The following is a 22,878-nucleotide window of genomic DNA, read 5'->3' as shown; positions in this document are numbered from 1 at the left end:
AAATTGTCACCTGTTTGATTCAATTAGAGTCTGCACACAACGCCAAGCATCGCTATCACCATCCTCTGCCCAAACCTGAAAATACATGTAAACAATAGCTCTGTTGCTTTTGCCTAAAAGATGATAATATGATACTTCGACTCAAACTGTCCAATAATTTGTTAATTTCTAGTAGCGGATCTAAAATGTGTTATCTAGGGTTCCATGACGGACTCTTAAATCATCACCTGATCAATCGTATTAACATCCATTTGAGCAAAATCAACTAACTCAACATGAACAAATTCATTCTCTCCAAATGAAGGACTCCTCGTAACATGCTCCAAATCGTTATCATCTTCCATTTTTGTGGATCAAATTACAAAGAACGATTAGATATGCAAATTTTAAAACTTGAAGAATGCGATTATAGTGGAAATGGATTTGAAGCATATACGAATGCGAGTATAGTGGAATCGTTTTTTTTTTTCAAATGGTGGATATTCTAGTGAGAATGTATATTGTCATTTGCTTATTATGCCATTCACAAACCAATAAGTTCAGATACTAGACAAATCCCAACATTTTTACAAACAGTTGGTGGGCTTCATAAAACCCAACTTCAAAAAGCTTATCCAGTTAGAAAATAAACATCAAAATGGATGCCCAAAATCACAAACCTAAAAATCACATGCAATTGAACAAAGACATGAAACAACAAAAATAAATTCGACAATATGCAAAGTCAAGCAAACCAAAAAGATAAATCAAGATAACAGAGAAGAGCATACCCATAAACAGCAAGACGATATCCTTCAGCGAAATCAGTGGGTGGCGCTTATCTCCGTCGAAAACCGCTTCAAGCTTGCAGAATCTTCGACCATTACAAAGCCCTGACCGATCTGGGTAAAAACGGGGCATGCAAACTGTCCAATCATCATCGTCGCCGTCGCGTCTCCGGGGAACTGCCATAATGTAAACCCCTATAAGAGCTCACGATTGAAGTTTTGAAATGATCGGGTGTTTGGGATTCCTGGATTTGAGAGAGAGAAAGTGAATTTTAGAGAGAGAAAGCGAGTTTTAGAGAGAGAGTTGATAGTTCATAAAAGCTCTGAGAAATTAAAAAGAACTTCTTATATGGATATGGTTTGAATTTTAAATCTGGAGCCAAGATTTTGAATTTTGAATCTGATCAGAGGTTTCAATTTTGAATGAACATCAGAGGTTTCAATTATGAATGAAGGCTAGATGTTTAAATTTAGAATAAGGGCATAGCTTTGAATAAAGAATGTGGGTAGATCTTTGAAGAAAGAATGTGGGCCAGACCTTTGAAATTTTAAAGTGGGCCAGTGTTTTGAATTTATGATGTCACTATGCTCTCTCTATGACTGCCACCTCATCGTTGATGAGATAAGAAAAGCATTGTTGGACAGCCTCTATGGCTGCCACATAAGCTTTTCTTATGTTAGACCATGGGGTATGGTGGAGCTTGGGTTGGAGGCATGAGTTGACACGTGAAGTTCGAGCCCCCCCACCGGTGAGTGGGTGTCCGTGGGGTATGGCAGGGCTTGGGTTGGGGCGTGGCTTGGCAGTTTATTAAAAAAAAAGCTAATAGGAGCCCGCCACATAGGATCACTAGCCCGCCCCACGCCCGACTTCAAACTCCCGCCCCTTGGGCCACACCCCAACCAAAGCCCCCGGGGTGGTGGCTTAGGCGTTTTCAGCCAACCCACGCCCCAACCCAAGCCCCATACCCTATATTCTTATTAAGAATTCTCCTTTTTATAGAAAGTATAGATTTGTCTACACCTTTTATAGAAAGTATAGATTTGTCTACGAAAGGAGATGTTACAAAACCAATATACTAACACACCAATATAACTGAACAAACAAATTAAATATGATATTAGTCAAGAAACCTGCTACAACGCACGTGTATTGCCACAAGTTAAAACAAGCGAGAATTCCATAAGAAAACATATCAAAGCAAATTAAAAAAAAGCTATTGAGTTTAGGGTGCAATGAAGCATTAAGTATTTAGTTTTATTTAATGAAGCATTGAGTATTTATTTTTATTTAATAAACAATGATTCCTTTTTCAAACTCCTTAATCTTTGTTGTCCAAAAGAAATGTGTTGTTTAATCCCATAATTAAAAATAAAAATATAATAATAAAAAGAATATCGTCAAGTACGAAAACGGTGCCGTTTAATGTTCAAATGAACTATTCTCTTTTAGAAAAGGTCCGTAAGTGGACGGTTGGCTGGACCGACCAGTCGGTGGCACGCCCCCACAAATATAATTTGACTCGATCATTTATTATTGAACCATTAATTAGGGATGGGCTCTGTATCAAACTGGTACCGGAACCGAAAGTATCGGTACCGTAAATCCCCAAAAGTAGATATCGGTACCGAATATACTCGGTTCGGTACCGGTATTTGAGGGTAAAAACCGGTAAATATCGGTACTGAATCGGTACCGAAAACGTCAAAATTTGGTACCGAATCGTTACCGAAAATGTACCCGGTTCGATAAATTCAGTACCGGTACCAATACCGGGTATCATTTGCTCATCCCTACCATCGATATAATGTAATCCTTAGTTTCTTTTTCTGTAGCTGACCTGTATTTGAGATGTGCGGTGTAAACAAAATTTAACGTTTAAAAAAAATTATTGTTATTGAACCAATGTCTATAATATAGACTAATAAAAAGTTTAACTAGAGCTACATAATTTTATATATATTTAATTTGATTTGATGCATTTGTAACATTAAATCAGTAAAATACTATATACCATGGTCATCAATACTTTATATGTTATCATCGATATGTTCAACTATTAAGTGATTTGCATGCGTATTTATGTTTTGGAGTCGGGGTCTTTCTATTTATAAGGATACAGAATGTGTCTACAATACATCCATCTTCTTCAAACCTACAAATAGCTTTGTTATATGTGAGATTTATTCAAAACGATTGTTGTTATATATATATATATATAGGGTGAGGATCATTTCAGAACTCTTATATATTAAACATAACATAAATAATATATTATTAACTTTAATATATAATACTATTATGTAATATGTAATTATATATCAGTGTATCACATAAAGCCTGTTATATTTATATAAGTTTCTTTTCTGAACTACAAGGAAAACTGTTATTCAAAAAATCTCATCAAGAGTCATAATACATAATACATACAGACCATCATGACAAAATGGTAAAATCTTATATTTCTTTTCCTCTCACTTCCTTAATTCCTTCCATTTTAAAAAGTTATGCCTTATGTGAGATGATTTTCCTTCCACTAAAACACAAATATTTTTTCAGTTTTTTTCTACTTTCTTTCACTTCTTTCGACTAGTAAACTAAAAAACACATCGTTATTAATGAAACATCATATTGTTTTTAAATTACATGTTAAAACCCAATTTGTTTTATTTTACAAACAATTGATATAACCAGAAAACTTGTTAAGTTACATCAAAACAGAAGGTAGACGGGCAACAAGCTGCGCCGTCAACCCTTTCTGAATTGCAAACCCCAACCTCCCGAACACAAACCCCTGCCCCCTTGGGGTTAAACAATCGTTGTGGATAACCCGTTGAACCCTCATCAAGAAAGAGGCCCCTGTGAATTTCCTCACGGACCCTATGGAAGGGAGATCTACTCTGCGACCAGCGGATTTGCTCGTCTTTGGCTGGGCTGGGGGGAAACATGCTTGTGTAGACCTCACGGGGGTTTCCCCTTTGGTTGGTTTAAGGGAAAACGGGTTTGTAGCTGGACTAGCAGCAAGAAAGGCAGAATCAAAGAAAGTGGATAAGCACGCTAAAGCTTGCGCAGAGAACCAACATGTCTTTATCCCTTTTGCCTTTGATACTTTTGGCTCCCTAGCGCCGGAAGCCATCAACTTCTTTTTATTTTTAATATATTTTTATTCATTTTTTTTTTTTGTGTTTGTATTAAGATTTTGATGGAACAATTCTGTTTTGTTTTCACTAACTAATTATCTTATGTTTCAAGTAAACGAATTTTTTCACAAGGATGAAGGATGAATAAACTATATTTAACTTATAGTCAATTAACTTGTTTATAACCTTTTACTTGACATTGCTTTTTTTTTTTTTCAATACACTAATAAATAAATGTACATTTTCTTTAAAAGCTATGAATAAATTTAGGTAGCAGAAGTTTTAATACATGAACAGGTATATATGTTGGTCCAGATGAATTTAACCAATCCACCTTGTATATGCTTATTATTTTTCATCAACAGTATGCATTTAGTAGGGTCAGAAATATCATTTTTACACTTCTCACTCACATATCATAGATTACATCTTTTTCTTTCTTTCTTTCTCTCTTTTTAAAAAAAATATTTTTATCACCTAACCAGGTAGGGGTCACCAATAGTTTTTCCCGTGTTAGTGGTTGGATTACTGCATTTTCTCTATGGTAAAGGTAAATCGTAAATGCAACAATTACAAGTTTCTTTTTTTTTTAATATTGATAGACGGGTGGACAAGATGTCCGAGACTGTTCGCATTCACTGTTAAGGATGTAATTAACATCCACAACCAGATCCGGGGCACTCGAAGATGGAGAAAGTTAATGCATTCGATAGTCATGGTTACTCTTTTGGGAATATGGAGGAGCAGGAATGACTGGGTTTTCAACGACAAGGAGCCTAGTCTGGATGAATTGAAGAATGAAATTCGCCAACTGAGCTTTCTCTGGTTCAAGCATAGAGCGAAAAGATTCTCGGTAACTTGGGATCATTGGTGTAATATGGAATTGTCATGTATGAACTTGTAATTGTTACGTTTGTATTTGGTGTGATCTAACGGTTGTTGGATCAAGTTGAATAAAATTTGTTAGCCTTTCAAAAAAAAATGATAGACAGGTATAAACACTCACAAATACAACAAAAATGTTAGAATACAAATTTCACAAACATAACTCCTCTTACTAACATGACATATTGTCTATTATGAAAAGTGCTCAAAGAGTTTGATATCACTTTAAAGAATCCCGAATGAAAAAAATACAAAGATAGTGGTGACCAAAGATGGGTGGCGAGACGATGATTAGAGGCTTTAGGCGAATAAACTCTTTTTTTTAAGCAAAACGATACACTTGTCATGTAAAAAAATTATAAAAATAAACACGTGTCAATCTCAAGATTAAAAATGTGATAGTCGAGCAACAAACTGAGATTTGAAACCATATGGGTAATTTATCAATAGAATTGATCAAAAGCATCGAGGGAACTACTAAAGGATTTGGGAGCTTTGTTGACTCTATCTCTCATTCAATCAAATTTTATTTTTAATGAAATATTTCATACTACTATAGAAGTAAAATTTTGTGTCTCCGATAAAATATAGTATAACAATTGTTGTAATAACAATAATATTTACTTTTCGAGATCTTGGATCCGAAATCGGGATAAGGGAATCAATATTCGCGACCGTTTGGAAGATCATTTTGTAAACATGAGAATCAACAAATTTATTTAGCTCAATAAAAATAAAATATAAAAAACACACAACCAATGAGAACAAAGGATATATATATATATATTTTGGGAAACAAATATTAAGGGGCTGTTTGTTTACCTCTTACTGGTTCAGCACTTAATCATTCAGACTGTTTGTTTCGTGAGCATATGTCTGAATGGTTCAGACGTTTGCCTCTGAATGGTTAAGTATTATACATAGTCTGAATGATTAAGACATCTAATCTGAATTGATCAGACATTTGCCTCTGAAGGGTTAAGCATTATACTGATTCTTAATGATTCAGACCTCTTACTGGCCAGGCTCGAGCTCGGCTCGATTCGAGCTTTGTTTTCAAAGCTCAAGCTCGGCTCGTTTGTATTTTATCAAGCTCGAGCTTGGCTCGGGTTTGGCTCGTTTATTATCTATTAATTAGTATATTAAATAAAAATAATATAAATAATAGACTTTTTAGGCTTGCGAGCTCGATAAGTAAAGCTCAGGCTCGGGCTCGTTTACTAAATAAGCTTATTTTTAGGTTCGAGGTCGGCTTGTAAAAAAATTTAAATAAGCTCGGCTCGACTTGACTCGTTTACACTAAGGCTCGACGAGCCTAATGAGCTTCACATGTGAGGCTCGAGCTTGGGCTCGATAAACAAACGAACTTTGTTTTGAGGCTCAAGCTCGGCTCGGACTCAATAAGGCTCGGCTCATTTCGAGTTTTTTCTCAAGCCGATCTTGAGTAGCTCGCGAGCCGCTCGGCTCGTTTGCACCCCTATTCAGAACTCTTACTGGTTACACTGCTAACCCTTTTTAGTTTGAAAATAAAATTCTTTTAGTTTGGAAAGAAAAAACTTTAATATTTTATTATTATACCACGGGGAAAGAATTCCTTTTTGCTATAAGACAGAGAAACAAAGAGAGGTTTATGCTGACCAGAGATCGCACCTGCTTCTTTTTCATCTTCTTCTTCAACTGCCTGCCTGCCTGCCTGCCTGCTATCGATCACAATCAAATCAAATCTAACGATTCAACAATTTCCGATGGGTACGCCACTCGATTTCTTCAAACTCAATGTTTATATCTCATGCATTTATCATTCATTTTGCACATCTAAACCCTAACGTCGATACAGTTGTTCCTTTTAATAATTAACGTTGCAACTTGTTAAATGCTTACATCTCAACTTCAATGACGAATTTACGATATCGTTATGAGTTTTCACATTCTTAGCTGTTGATGTTTCATCTAGTCGTCAGGTTATGTTGAAGAAGATATATAGGAATGTTAGGTTTAAGTTTATAGCTGAAACAAGTTTCGATATCGTGATGCGTTTTGATGCAATTGGATGTACTTATAACTAAGTTTGTTATGTTGAGGAAGAAGGTAGTAGGAATGCTAGTTTAAAGTTAAAAAAATGGGATCCGGAATGCGAGTGAAGGATTATTCGTAACCGTGGTCTTGAAAGCAGAAATCAGAATAATGAATCATAAACTAAAGTTCGAGTTATGTCAGGAACCTACTACATCTTACAGAAGAGGCTGATTATCGTGTTTTGATAATACATAACAAGCCGTTTTTAGGGTGTCGGGATTTGATACTGATTATCTTCTTATCGTGTTTTGATAGCTGTTTTTAGGATGCTGGTGATTGATACTGATTATCTGCTTATCGTGTTTCGATACAATAACAAGCTGTTTTTAGTAGGGCTGCAAACGAACCGAACGAACACGAATAAGACCTTGTTCGTGTTCGTTTGTTAAGAAATATATGTGTTCACGAACCGTTCACAAACACTTAACGAACGAGATTTTATGTTCGTGTTCGTGTTCGTTTGTTAAGGAAATGAACTTGTTCGTGTTCGTGTTCGTTTGTTAAGGAAATGAACTTGTTCGTGTTCGTGTTCGTTTGTGTTTGTTTGTTAATTTTAGGCAACAAACAAAAATGAACGTTGACGAACACAAATGAGCACAAACTAATGTTTATGAACACAAATGGAAACAAATGAACACAAACAATCGTTCATGAACAGAATATATAATATATTGACACTTATTAGATATTTAGTTTGTCAGAATTTTGAAGTATTTAAATAAATATAAAATCTAAAAACACTAATGAACTATCGAACACAAACGAACACGTTATCGAACGTTCACGAACATAAGCTAACGAACACGACCTCTGTTCATGTTTGTTCGTTTAACTAAACAAACGAAATTTCTTGTTCGTGTTTGTTTGTTTAATAAACGAACGAACACAAACGAACTTCCCGCCGAACGGTTCACGAACTGTTCGCCAAACGTTTGGTTCGTTTGCAGCCCTAGTTTTTAGGGTGCCGGGTTGATACTGATTATCTGATTATATATTGTAGTTTCTTATCTCAAGCTGCTTATCTCGAAAAATGAAATAGCAGTTGTAATAAGCAATCCCAAGTACCCACCGAATTAGCAGCTCTTGTGTTGGAAATAAGGTTTTGTATTGAAATGCTAACTCAGGCCACCGACCATGTGAATATTGTGATGCAAGTAATTCTTTGATTTTTTTTAAATGAGATGAAGATTGTTATGTTATGGAGCTATATATACGAATTAACGTGCTGTTTTCTAAAACTAGAAGCTTTGAATAATCAACTTCAAACTGCTAATATAAAAAAACTTATTTCAGTTAAAAAATAATCAAATAAGCAGTTTGGATAAGCAATCAAAAACACCCTCAAAAACAATAAGCTAACATAAAGTTTTATTAAGCAATCACAAATGCCCCTTAGAACATATATCTTGAATTACTATGTATATCGTTAATTAACAATTGGAAATAAGGTTTACTCTGTTGGTTGAAATCAATTTACGGGATTAAGGTTTTAAGTTTGCGGGACTGTGTTATAATGATTCAAGTGTTGGTTTTTGTAGACAAAGAAGCCGGTTGCTGTTCCACCCACCTCATAGAAGGAGATGGCACATTTAACGCTCAAGGGCTTGATGATTTTATCAAACAAGTAAAATTGGCTGAATGTGGGCTTTCTTATGCCGTTGTCGCTATCATGGGACCTCAAAGTAGTGGTATGTGTTTGTTTTATAAGATATTAATATATGTCGAGTGAACTTATATCACATTTCACCGAGCCTTACTTAAAAAAACAATTTATTTTAAAATTAGTCCTTCTTGTAGCAAGGTGATAGGTTAGTTTTGTATTATGACTATTATTGTATATTGAGAATGCATGATATGCAAGTTTTTAATTCGTGTATGTGACAGGGAAAAGCACACTTTTGAATAATCTTTTTTACACAAACTTCAAGGAAATGGATGCTTATAGGGGCAGGCATGTATTATCTTTATTGCGTCTTGGCTCTTTTTGTTAGTCTATCTTCAGGTTTAGTAATTTACGGTTTTACCCTTTTATCAGGTCTCAAACAACCAAGGGTATTTGGATGGCAAGATGTGTTGGTATTGAACCCTGCACTATTGTAATGGATCTTGAGGGTACTGATGGAAGAGAGCGAGGAGAGGCTAGTACTTATTCTTATTTAACCTTTTTCTTGAATTATAATAATCATATGTTTTGTTTCACTCAACACATTCTATAGTTTTCTTGGTTTTTGAGGTGTATTCTTATTAGTTTGTTGTTGTGTATTGTTGTTACCTTAGGATGATACTGCATTCGAAAAGCAGAGTGCGCTTTTTGCTCTTGCTGTCTCAGATATAGTGCTCATAAACATGTAAGCTTTCTGTTTGCTGATACAAGCATGCAAATATGCGTTTTGTTTAAATTATAATCGCTATACTTGGGGTAAATTGTTTTATTCAGGTGGTGTCATGATATCGGACGTGAGCAGGCTGCAAACAAACCTCTTCTGAAAACCGTATTTCAGGTGCATAACCTGTACCTGTATTTTAGCATTTTCATATGTTACTGATAATGCCAAACAGTGGAATTTATACTTTATGTATTTCAGGTCATGCTACGACTATTTAGTCCACGCAAAACAACTTTGATGTTCGTTATACGTGATAAGACACGGGTAAGCTATTTTTTTGTCTAGGCTAATATTGGTTTAAAATCATTTAATGTAATTATCGTTTCTGTTTCGTGTATAGACACCTCTTGAAAATCTAGAACCTGTCTTAAGGGAAGATATCCAGAAGGTAAGTTTTGTTCTTTATTTTTGTTACATGAAAAGCTAATACGTTCTTATTGCTTTTAATGCTCTGTTTCTTACTCCAGATATGGGATTCTGTTCCCAAACCAGAAGCTCACAAACAGACTCCACTGAGTGAATTTTTTAATGTAAGATGTCAAAAAAATACAATTATATTTTCTTTTGGATATTAATGTTTCTTAAGATCGGGAAATATGCCTGTTTTGCATTTTATAATTTCTTACTTATTGGGTGACCAGGTAGAAGTCGTTGCCCTTTCTAGCTTTGAAGAGAAAGAAGAACAGTTTAAGGAGCAGGTACACTAGAGATTACATTTGATACCCCACGAGACACACAGATATTTAAATATTTTGAACGTTGATTTTGGCATAACATGATCTTCACATGATCCTTAGCATACACTATTTCCGTGTTATGGTTCTTTGATAAATGGCTAAAATCTTAACAGTTTGTTCAAATATGGCTCCATTGGGCTTACATTGGTCACGAGTCTAAAGTGTAAATATTTAAAGAATTACTAAAACTGAAACGGGTCAAAAGTCACCTAAGGTGTATTCAAATGCTTACAACATTCTAAAGCGTTTTATCTGAGATAAGTTATATAACTATTTTAGTAACATAGTTTTCGTAATCATATATAGGTACCAATCCAACTTGACCCATCTTGAAACCTATGCAGTTAATGCGGTAAAATGTCGGGTATCGGTCAAGGACTGATATTTTAAGATATAGGTTATCGCGGTGGTATATTGGTAATTTTAATATCATGCAGAATTTACACACACACACACACACATATATATATAGCAATTTCACAATAATAGTTTAGTGATATATCGGTCAAATATTGCCGATAATATCAGTATCTATATTTGACATGGGGACCGATAACCAATATATCACCATATTAACTGTATAGTTTGAAACTCACTTAAAAGTTATCATTCTGGTCAAGCATTAATCAACTTGTGTGACCAGTCCATTTTGCCACGTCATTGTCAAGTTAATAAAAACATCTAGAAACATGTATTTGTCATTTGCATTATGCATTACTTAATCATATATATATATATTTTTTTTTATTGAAGGTGGCTAATTTAAGGCAGAGATTTTTTCATTCTATTGCACCTAATGGCTTAGCCGGAGATAGGCGGGGGGTTGTTCCTGCTTCGGGTTTTTCATTTAGTGCTCAACAGATTTGGGAAGTTATAAAAGAGAACAAAGACCTTGACTTGCCTGCTCACAAGGTAACGTTTTAAACGGGAAATTACATATATACGATATATCCTTCTAAAGGTTTGAAACTTCATATATATCTTTCTAATTTCATCATATGATATTTACTCTTTATATCTTTCTAATTTCATCATATCATATTTACCCTTTCCGTAGTCAAAGATGTTTACTTAATCATAGGGATTGGATATGGTGGTACAAATTAGAGTTTTTACATGACAATTACTGATTGTATGTAGTAGTTACATATGCCTTATTATAGAATCTGGATTTAATTATTTATATACTTTCGTCGTTTAGCTCGTATCTTATAATCTGATATACATACCTGTGGAGTTACATATGCCTTGTTATAGAATCTGGTTGTAAATGGGACTATCTCGGTAACCTTAATTATTTTCAGTGTTTGGACAAGGCCACAAGGGTAAATATGAGTTAAGAAATTAAGAAGGATATATATGAATTAAATCTATTTTTAGCAATCAACTTTGTTTAATCTTCAAAAAGCTCCAAAATGTTACCGGATGTTAAAGTTTCTGGTATTTTTGCAGGTGATGGTGGCCACTGTAAGATGTGAAGAAATTGCTAATGAGAAATACTCTCTGTTTGTAACAAACCAGGTAACACTTTGATAAACTACTTGCAAGCCAAATGTATATTTATAAAACAAATCTATATTTTAAGCAGGACTGGTGTGATTTAGAAGAGGCTGTACAATCTCACATTGTTCCAGGCTTTGGAAGGAAGCTTAGTTCCATGATCGACAGTTGTTTATCCAGGTATGCACCATTTACTGCCTTTACATATGTTCCAAAAATGATTATGACATATTTTTGAGGTGGCAAAATGGCGGGTCAGGTGGGTCCACTAAGGCAATGAAATGGGTTCAGACTTCAGATCAATATGTTTATTTTTTTTTTGTCACAGGTTGATGTGTCGAATGGCCCGTTGGGTTGACATGAAAGGCGTTTTGTTCAAACTTCGAGATTTTTTTAAGAGTAAAGTACACGGATGGTCCTTGTGGTTTACCAAAATTTTGGATTTGGTCCCTAGCTTTCTAAAAGTACACGGATGGTCCCTGTGGTTTGCACTTTGTAACGCATTTAGTCCCCAGCCAACAAATCTAAAGGTTACATGTCCAAGTTAAGGACTAAATGCGTTACAAAGTGCAAACCACATGGACCATCCATGTATTTTTCGGAAAAGCTGGGGACTAAATGTGTTACAAAATGCAAACCACAGAGACCATCGGTGTACTTTTGTAAAGCTAGGGACCAAATCCAAAATTTTGATAAACGACAGGGACCATTCATGTACTTTAGCCTTTTTTTAAATAACCTGTTCAAATATGATTAAGCAATATATACCATTGCAATAATAATCTAGTATTTTGACATAGGAGCATTTTTGCACTAAAAGAACTCTTTGAGTATTTCTTACCAGCTTGACCTATTTGAACTATTTCTTTGTTAAAGATACAACCTAACCCAAATAGACCTATTCATAAGTAAATGGGTCCGAAATTGCTACCTCTAGACTGTGTATACTAACTCCATGATTTGCTGCTTTAAAATTTTATCTAAAATTCTGAAATCAGTTACGATGAAGAGGCTACTTACTTTGAAGATAGTGTAAGATCTGCCAAACGGAGGCAGTTGGAAGAGAAGTTGATTCAAGTAATATTTTTTTCATAATTGCCAATATAATTGGAGTGTTGCTAAACTATGTTTCGTTTTGCTGTACTAATTGATAGTTATTATCTGATTTATTTAGCTTGTTCAACCGACCTACCAATTGATGCTGGAACACATACAGTTAGAGACACTTGATAAATTTAAAAAGTCACTTCTTGATGCTTTGAGTGGAGGATTAGGGTTTGCAAATGCTGCTCGTGATTGCACTGGATCATTCATTAGAATCTTCGAAGAACAATGCAAAGGTACATCAGCGAATGCCATTTCCTTAACGGGTAAACTGCACAAAATAGAAAAGGATTTCACAGTTTTTCTTCAATTTTAGCAACGGACAGTACATTAGATGTAAAATAGAAACCAATTTACACTTTTATTACAAAATGTCGAATCACCGAATTTTGAAATTTAACAAAAGTTTTATGCCTGCTAGCAGTTGAACCTGTTATTAATTGCTACATTTGGTTATAAAATGCAACTTGGTTACTAAAATTAGTATTAAAATGCAAGTTAGTTTCTACTTTGCACCAATTAAATTAGTTTGTAAGATTAAGAAAAAGTGTATAGTTCGTTTCTAGATCATGCAGTTTGCTTTCTTAAACAACATCTATTTCTTATTTACATGTGAGGATCTATGTAGTTCCAACACCTTCTTTTCAAGTGTTCAAATGCTGGTGGGCAGGTTGGGAACGGGTCAAAACAAGTAATTTCTGGTGTGGGTCAAACAAGTCCGGTTGGGTTGACCCGATGCATCTTTTTGTCTTAGTTTTTTTAAATAAATAGTTAGTGTGTTAAATGATTACAAAAAATGTATTGTTTTAATAATAATATAATATATTGAATAAGTTGAATTAGGATGTATGCATTAGAAAGTTCACTTTGGGTGACTTTTGACCGGTTTCCTTGCAAGCTTGTTTTTATTTTTAATTTTCCCCGTATGACTTGTTAGAGATAAAACATAAGTACATAACTTGAATCAAACAATTCGTAAGTATATAACATTGCCACTTCTTGAGATATTATATATATATATAGAGAGAGAGAGAGAAAGTGTATTATACAGTTGAATTGGCCTTAACGTACGAGCGTACGCGATGAGAATTCCGCACGTTGTAAACCTTCCGAGTTTGTGAGGTTGTGAGTCCGCATGTTTGAAACTTTCCGAGTTTGATGAGTCCGACTTTGTGAATTGTGAGTCCGCATGTTGGAAAATGGTTCCGATTTTATGAGTTGTGAGTCCGCATGTTTGAAACTTTCCGAGTTTGATGAGTCCGAGTTTGTGAGTTGTGAGTCTGCATGTTGGAAAATGGTTCCGATTTGTGATCTGTCCGGGTTTGGGATCCTTCCGGCTTTATGTTTATATAACATGCGGTTTACAATTTATAACCTGCGGTTTTTCGTTTTGGCGGATTATAACATGCGGAATGCAAATCGCGTACGCATCGTACGTTAAGGCCAAAAGTGTAAAATACATTACGGCTTAACGTACATCACGTATGACAACGTGCGTGATTATGTGTATAACGTATTAACGTGCGTGATTAATGTTTTCATCATGCGTGATTAATGTTTTCCAACATGCGTGATTTGGGTTTTTTAGTTTATAACGTGCGTGATTTTGAAATGAACGTGCGTAATTACCTGTCGTACGTGATGTACATTAAGCCGTAATGTACGTTAACTGTCCTCATATATATATATATATATATATCATGTACGTGAGCCTAATACATTGAATCCACAGATGCCACTATCAAACAAGCTGATTGGGACTCAGCTAAAATCAGGGATAAATTTGCACGTGATATCGATTCACATATTGCTGAAGTTCGAACTGCTAAGCTATCTGAACTTAATGCACTATATGAGGTAATATTAAACTCTGAATTTACGACCTTATGATTAGACCATCAGTTGATTCAAGTATTCTTATAATTTTTTTATTATCAATGTTTTGCATTTCTGTGCAGTCAAAATTAAAAGAAGCCTTAGATGGACCTGTAGGAGCCCTACTAGAAGGAGGCGGTGATGATACCTGGCCCGCAATAAGGAAACTTTTTCATCATGAGACTAAAACAGCTGTCTCTGAGTTTTCTGTTTCACTTTCTGGTTTTGAAATGGATGAAAAAACCAACGAAGAGATCCTTTTGAAGCTGGAAAATTATGCTAGAGGTATAGTTGAAGGGAAAACAAAAGAAGAAGCCGCAAAAGCCTTGTACCGCATGAAGGAGAGGTATAATTTCTAGTCACTGCATTGATCTCATTGATGTTTCGTTGTAGCTCATCTTTAATCTAACAAAATTGTGCAGATTTACGTCTCTATTCAACCATGATAGTGATTCGATGCCACGTATATGGACTGGAAAAGAAGATATACGAGCAATTACCAAAACAGCTCGATCTTCTGTAAGAATTACCTCATTATCGTCTGAAACATTGGGCTTGGGATCTTGTTAATTTTTTATATACTTTTGTTTCAGTCTTTGAAGTTGCTCTCTGTGTTGGCTGCAATTCGTTTGGACGAAGATGTTGATAAGATTGGCGACACATTAGTCCTTGCATTAGTGGATCACAAGAAAGGTGCTAGTCCAAGTGTCTCCTTACGGGACCCATTGGCTTCAAGCGCATGGGAAGAGGTATTATTTGTTGAGTTACGGGTTGAAACGGGTCAAACACGCGGATCGGGTTGGGTAACTAGCATTACAATCAGCTTTACTTGGTCATATTAAATGCATTGTCATATATTTTTTCCCAGGTTCCTGCAACAAAGACACTCATAACTCCTGTTCAGTGTAAATCATTATGGAGCCAGTTTCAAAGGGAGACAGAGTATACCATTACTCAAGCCATTGCTTCACAGGTACTTTCTTTTTGTTGTTCAGTGTGTTGCTTCACAGCTAATATATAAAGTTATATATTTATAATAACTAGAATTTATACCCGCGCTTCGCGGCGGGATAACGTTTTTTTTTAAGTTGCGCGTATGTCAAAACGTAACTTAAATTTATACCACGTGTAACTAAAGCTAAACACATAAAACTCGATTACAAAAGTATTTAGAAAGTTAAATGGTTGTCAGTGTCAATGCCGAAAGTTGAGAAAACACAAAAAAAATTATGTCGAAATGTAAATCAACTTAAGTTTATATCCGCACGTAAATAAAAATAAGACGTAAAACTCGATTAAAAAGTATTTAGAAAGTTAAGGGTTGTAAGAGTCAATGCTGAAAATTAAAGGTTCATAGTAAAAAGAAAGAAAACCAAAAAAAAAGACAAAAAAAGTTAAAGTATTTAAAAAGTTAAGGGGTCATATGAGCCAATACTGAAAGTTAAAGGTTAAAAGTAAAAAAGAAAGAAAACAAAAAAAGAAAAAAAAGTACTGTAGCACAGTAGACATAAAACTCGGTTAAAAAGTATTTTGAAAATTAAGGGGTCGTAAGAGTCAATACTGAAAGTTAAAGGTTAAAAGTAAAAAGAAAAAAAAAACTAAAAATTGATAGAAAAAAAAGTTAAAGTATTTAGAAAGCTAAGGGGTCCTAAGAGTCAATACTGAAAGTTAAAGGTTAAAAGTTAAAAAAAAATTACTGTAGCACTGTAGCAGTGCTATAGTGATACCAAGTTGCTCTTTAATATTATTTATATTTATAATTATAATTATAATTATTTTCAGAAATAAAGTGATTTTTAACTTAATTTTAAAGCAGAGTAAAGTACACGGATGGTCGCTGTGGTTAACCATTTTGGATTTGGTCCCTAGGTTTCCAAAAGTACACGGTTTGTCCCTGTGGTTTGCACTTTGTAACGCATTTAGTCCCTAGCCAACAAATCTAAAGATTTCAGTAGGTCCAAGTTAATGACTAAATGTCTTACAAAGTGCAAACCACAAGGACCATCCATGTACTTTTGGAAAAAGTTGGGGACTAAATGCGTTACAAAATGCAAACCACAAGGGCCGTCAGTATACTTTAGGGACCAAATCCAAAATTTTGCTAAACCATAGGGACCATGTGTGTACTTTACTCTTTAAAGAACAAGTTAACATGGTCCGCAAGCTTTCCTTTTCTTCGCTTTTTTTAATAAACATTTGCAATCAGTGCTATCATCTTTTATTTAATGTCTTCATTCCTTAACATATTTTCTTCCAATGGATTATTTTGATCCATGGGTAAATTGCTCGTAACAGACCCTCATGGGCCGAATTTTCATAATTTGTAGCAATTTTCCATACCAATATTTTTGCCTCTTCAGTTCGAAAATTACAGTAATTTCTCATTCCTTTATAACAATAATATTAATATCTTATTATGTTGTTTGTTATGTTTTCAGGAAGCTAATAAGCGCAATAACAATTGGTTACCCCCTCCATGGGCTATAGCAGCCTTGGTGATCTTGGGATTCAATGAATTTATGACTCTTTTAAGGTTTTTATTTTATTTTGTCACCTTACCTTTTATACTGAAATCCACAATTAACACATTTTGAGTTTTTTTTTTTTTTTTTTTTTTTTTTTTTTTTTTTTTTTGCAGGAATCCTTTGTGGTTGCTTGTTATATTTGTGGGTTATTTGCTTTCCAAAGCTTTATGGGTTCAACTAGACATATCTGGTGAATTTCGCAATGGCATGGTGAGTTGTATTTTATTGTCTAAAAAATAAGAGATCAAATTTTTATTCATTCCCAGCATACGTTTATCTAGAGGTGGCAAAATGGGTGGGCTGGACTTGTTGGATAACGGGTCAAATTGGGTTAGGTTGACCCAAAACATTTTTTTTGTTCAAGATAACATTTTTTTTTATAAACAGTAAGTGTACCAAATGATTCATGCATCAAAGAAAAACAAACATTTTATTTTGTCTTCATCTCTACAGCTTCCAGGAATTCTGTCTTTATCCACCAAGTTTCTTCCTACTGTCACAAACCTTCTCAGAAAACTGGCGGAAGAGGGTCAAAAGCCTGTTTCGGCTAATCCCCAAAAAACCCCCTCAAACCCGGCACATATGTTAGGGAGTTATCAAGGGGTAGAAATAGAATCATCAACTGGCTCATCTAACGTAACAACGGAAAACGGGCCTGAGTACACTAGCCCTCCCAGGCATGTCAAAGAACAGTAATTTTCTGGAGTAAACTCATATACAAGGTTCGGTTATTTTGCAAGCACAAAGAACACATTAGTTGTCGTATTTTGGCTGCTAGCTTGCATCAAGTTTTAATGGGTGCCCGTTAGTATTAGGGTCCATGTATTATGGTTTTGATTTAACTGGTCATGTCACAAGTTGAGTTTTTTGTTTGTATATTGTGGGTATGGCCGGAAGAGATGCATTTATAATATGTTTTTATTACTCGGTGTTTGTATTTTAATAGTACCAAAAAGCGAGTAATAAGTGATTATTGCACTCGTGTTTGTTATTTGTTTGGTATGGAGGGTATAATCGTCATTTCACTGTAAACGAAACCAGGAATTGGTGGTGTTTGTTAAATTTGCAATACTTGCCTTTTGAGAGTTAACCTTTTGTCTCAAATTTGATTGAATTAAGGGTACAATAGTCATTTCGCATTGACCCAAACCCGGATGAACTACAGGACCTTTGAGTTATTATGTATGGTGAAAGAGCTGGACCATTGAGTTATTATGTATGGTGAAAGCGTAACAGTTCACCTAACCCGTAACTGCGGTTAATTGTAGAATTCTGAAGAATATAACTTGTACATATGACGACGCAAATATATAATATGATCAATACACTCTTCATTAGGCTTTTTTGTAGAGCTTGAGCCTGGCTCGGCTAGCTAAGATCCAAATCATACTCAAGATTGCTTGTCTTCAAAAGATCCGGATTGTAAGGATCAGATAATTAATAGTAAATGTTTTTTTTTTATTAATTTTTTTGTAGGTGTTGCGATTTATAACTGAATATATAAAATTGTCAGGAAATTTCAAAACAATCTGTGGTTGATCTATTTTCCCATGATCGATCCTACGCCAAAACCATCCTACATCGACCTGGCTAGGTTTTTGAGACCGGGAACATATGATCTTTGATCATATGACAAGTATCTTGATTTTGATAACTAAAGATAAATTTTCCATGAAAAAGGTGTTCAGAAAAAAAAATTAATAAAAATAAAACTAAAATAAGTAAAGAGTGAATTGCAAGTTTTGTCCTTTATCTTTAGGCCATTTTACAAGTTTTGTCCTTTATGTTTAAATTTGACGAGTTTTGTCCTTTATGTTTGAAAATCAAGCACGTTTTACCCTTTGGGGCAAAACGTGCTTGATTTTTAAGGACAAAACGTGCTTGATTTTTTAAACATAAAGGACAAAACGTGCTTGATTTTTAAACATAAAGGACAAAACGTGCTTATTTTTTAAGGCCCAAAGGGTAAAACGTGCTTGATTTTTAAACATAAAGGACAAAACTCGTCAAATTTAAACATAAAGGACAAAACTTGCAAAATGGCCTAAAAATAAAGGACAAAACTTGCAATTCACTCGTAAGTAAAAGTGCTTGTTTCCGGTTTGTAAGGTTGTTAAATTTATTTATTGCTTATTCGAATCAAATCAACAGAGTAGGTGGGGGGCAATGAATGTAACATTCAAACTCAAATAGCATGTCACGAGTTATACGTTTTTGTTTTTGTTACGGTCGGCCTATTTCAAATAACCTATTTTGAGTATAATATGTTGCTTTTAGACCACACCTATCATATTGCTAGAATCGATGCACTACCAGTCATGCGTACTGTTGAGATGAAGAAGCATCCACATCAACAAACCTCCACCTCTCATTTGTTACATCGGATTCCAAGCCTTCTTAGGCTGGAGGGTGTGGTGCTCGTCCCCAGCCCGTCCATCTCCGTCGCCGCACCCCCCCTCGCGTCGTCCAAATCGTCGGGGTTTGGACGTTAAAGACGCTCACTACAAGACAAAATCAAATCTCCTTCTCACACACACATATACGTAAACTCATATATATATATATATATATATATATATATAGGGGAAGGATCCACTAAAAAGTGGATTTTGCCTAAGTAGCCTAAGAAGGATTGTGATGATGACATGTGACACTCCTAATAAGTAGGAATCAAGGGCATTTTGGTCCTTATAAATAGGAGTGAAAATGACATGTGACACCCCTTTTGTTTTTTAAAAATACAAAAAAAAAAAAAAAAACTAGTACAAAAAAATCTAGCACAAAAAATCTAGCACAAAAAATCTAGTACAAAAAATATAGCACAAAAATGTAGTACCAAAAAATATAGCACAAAAAAATCTAGTACAAAAAATATAGTAAAAAAAATTCAGCAAAAAAATGTATTACAAAAAAATCAAGTACAAAAAATTGAGAAAAAAAATTTAAAACAAAAAAATTCAGCACAAAAAATTTAGTACAAAAATATAGTACAAAAAATCCAGCACAAAAAAATGTTATACAACATAGAAATACAACACATTTTAGTGGGTTTTTTTTAGTTTTCATATTTTATATAGCAATATGGTACTCAGATTAAAGATAAAAAGACGCTCGATTTTATGGTGAAATTTTTATGAAAAAATAATGTCGTATAAAAAAGTTATGAACGTTTAAAAAATGAGGGTGAAATATTCACGTGTCTTGCATGTGGAGAGAGAAAGTCCATAAATAGGATTTTTCACAAGATACCCTTGCACTTCTCCTTTCTCATACACTTTCATCTTAACCATTGATTTGAAAAATGAATGGTTTAGATTCTTTCTCATTCTACTTAAGCAAAATAAACTTTTTATTTAATCTTACCCCCTATATATATATAGGACAAATATCCGTTAGGAAGCACCCTTCATTGCGAGAATCGCGAGAACCAATGTGAACACAACTAAAAATGCCTAAAAATAGCTAAAAAACACACAATTTTTTTTAATATTTTTTTATAAAAAAATTGCTACTATTTTTTAGCATTTAGCTTGGGGGAGGGGGGGGGGGGTTAGTTTTTTTTCTTTGGGGCGGGGGGGGGGGGGTTAGTTTTTTTAGTTATTTTAGGTTTTTTAGGGAGGGGCTCATGCGAGAATCACCCTTATTGTGAGAACCTTGAGAACCAATGTGAACACAACCTAAAATAGCTAAAAAAAACCTAAAAAAACCTAACCCCCACCCCCCTCCCCAAAAAACCTAAACCCCCCCCCCCCCCCCCCCCAAGCTAAATGCTAAAAACTAAAACCCCCAAAAAAACCTAAAAAAAACCTAACCCCCCCCCCTCCCCAAAACCTAAACCCCCCTCCTCCACCCCCCAAAAACCTAAACACCCCCCCAAGCTAAAATGCTAAAAACTAAACCCCCAAAAAACCTAAAAAAATCTAAAAAAATAAAAAAAAAACCTAAATTTTTTTTAATATTTTTTATGCTCAAATCGCTACTTTTAGTGGCAAATTTTTTTTTTAAAAAAAAAAATTAAAAATTTTTTTTGGCTTCGAAAAGTAGCGATTTTTATATAAAAAATATTAATTTTTTTTGTGTGATTTTTAGCTATTTTTAGGCATTTTTGGTGTGTTCACATTGGTTCTCGCGGTTCTCACAATAAGAGGTGATTCTCGCATGATCTTCTCCCTATATATATATGAGTAGTGTGTTTTTTCTAGAAAGTCTAGGAAGCGATCTGGGCCATCCAATGGGTGTGTTTAATGGTTAAGATGAAGTCAATGGCAATCTTGTAATTTTTTTAGTTTATTTAATTCATTGTTTTAAAAGACTAGGGGCAATTTTGTCAATATATCGTGTTTTAAATCAATTAGATAACCGTCAGTCAAACCCAGTACATAATTTCACGCGATTTTCCCTCTCTCTCTCTCTCTCCAAACCCATCTTCGAAACCCCAATCCCTACAAAAAATAACTACAATCATGGAAGAAGATAACTTTAGAAAGGATGGAGAGCACCAGATCAAATTAAAACACTTCTCCATCTCCACCATCTCCGAGTTCATCATCACCATTCAAATACTGTTCTTATCATCTCCGTTTTCTTGACGCTGTGTTTTAACAGCAAGCAAATTAATACAGTTGTGTTTTAGCAGCAAACAAATTCATACAATTGTGTTTTAGCATTCAGATTCATACAGTTGTGTTTTAACAGCAAGCAGATTCCTACAGTTGTGTTTTAACAGCAAGCAGATTCATACAGTTGTGTTTTAACAGTAAGCAGATTCATACAGTTATGTTTTAGCATTCAGATTCATACAGTTGTGTTTTAACAGCAAGCAGATTCATTACAGTTATGTTTTAGCATTCAGATTCATACAATTGTGTTTTAACAGCAAGCAGATTCATACAGTTGTGTTTTAACAGCAAGCAGATTCATACAGTTGTGTTTTAGCATTCAGATTCATACAGTTGTGTTTTAGCATTCAAATTCATACCCTGTGTTTTACCATCTTTATATTGTGGGATCTATAAAAAATTGACTTTAGCCCTGTAAACTGTTAAAACACAGCACCAAGAACATGCTGATAATTTCTAGTAATCTTCTAAACAATGGAATATGCGATTGGTTTAGATTTCGAAAACAAATTATTAAGAAAATCATGGAGAAAAACGGTTACAAAATATGGACATGGATAGTTAGTTAATGAAGATAAATTCCAAAAATAAAAATAGAATGTGAAAGTACACAATTGCCCTTCTAGTTAAAAATCTTCAATGCCACATGTCGCATTCTAATTGCTTCCTATACTTTCTAGGGAAAACCCACTTTCCACCAAACTCCTACTCATATATATATATATATATATATATATATATATATATATATATATATATATATATATATATATATATATATATATATATATATATATATATATATATATATAGTGAAAGTGTAAAATACAATATCCCTTAACGTACATTATGTACGATATTGTGAAATCGCATGTTATAAAAAAGCATGTTGGAAATCGCATGTTGGTATTTTTGATGAAATCGTATGTTGGTTTTTTGTAGCAATTTCGCATGTGGTCATGACCTAAACTACTAGCCCCTTATTTATTTTAATTCATTTTTATCTAAAAAAAGGAAATAATTTGTTGAAAAATGGAAAGGAGGACCATGGTTGCCATGGTTTAATCCATGCAAACCATAGTGGATCAAGCAAGGGGTGGTGTAGCCTTCTATTCATGTTCCTAGATAGCAAATCATGTCTCAATCATAACCCCACACCCTTTAGCCATAAGACTGGAGGGTATGGGGGCCGGCTTAGGCCCGGCGTGGCCCGTCGCCGCACCCCCACACCGCCCCCCATAGGCGCGTCCCAACGACTCCGGCTC

At 34.5% G+C, this 22,878-nt stretch overlaps 1 protein-coding gene across 1 annotated transcript; it reads left to right on the top strand.

Moving 5' to 3' along the window:
* Positions 1-6,335: 6,335 nt before the first annotated feature.
* Positions 6,336-18,084, top strand: LOC110908815 (protein ROOT HAIR DEFECTIVE 3). The gene is made up of 23 exons (XM_022153805.2): positions 6,336-6,539; positions 8,405-8,554; positions 8,751-8,817; positions 8,902-9,004; positions 9,144-9,214; positions 9,304-9,367; positions 9,452-9,517; positions 9,594-9,641; positions 9,721-9,783; positions 9,895-9,951; positions 10,744-10,902; positions 11,443-11,511; positions 11,579-11,670; positions 12,489-12,567; positions 12,665-12,830; positions 14,327-14,451; positions 14,553-14,815; positions 14,892-14,988; positions 15,063-15,218; positions 15,338-15,442; positions 16,908-17,002; positions 17,108-17,204; positions 17,448-18,084. Exons 1-23 carry the CDS (start codon positions 6,536-6,538, stop codon positions 17,688-17,690), a joined length of 2,439 nt encoding a protein of 812 aa, XP_022009497.1. The 5' UTR covers positions 6,336-6,535; the 3' UTR covers positions 17,691-18,084.
* The last annotated feature ends 4,794 nt before the right edge of the window (positions 18,085-22,878 follow it).

The sequence above is a fragment of the Helianthus annuus genome, chromosome 2 (assembly GCF_002127325.2).
Source record: "Helianthus annuus cultivar XRQ/B chromosome 2, HanXRQr2.0-SUNRISE, whole genome shotgun sequence".
NCBI classification, from domain to species: Eukaryota; Viridiplantae; Streptophyta; class Magnoliopsida; order Asterales; family Asteraceae; genus Helianthus; species Helianthus annuus.
Note: the sequence above shows the minus strand (reverse complement) of the source record. Positions and strands in the feature narration are given on the sequence as shown.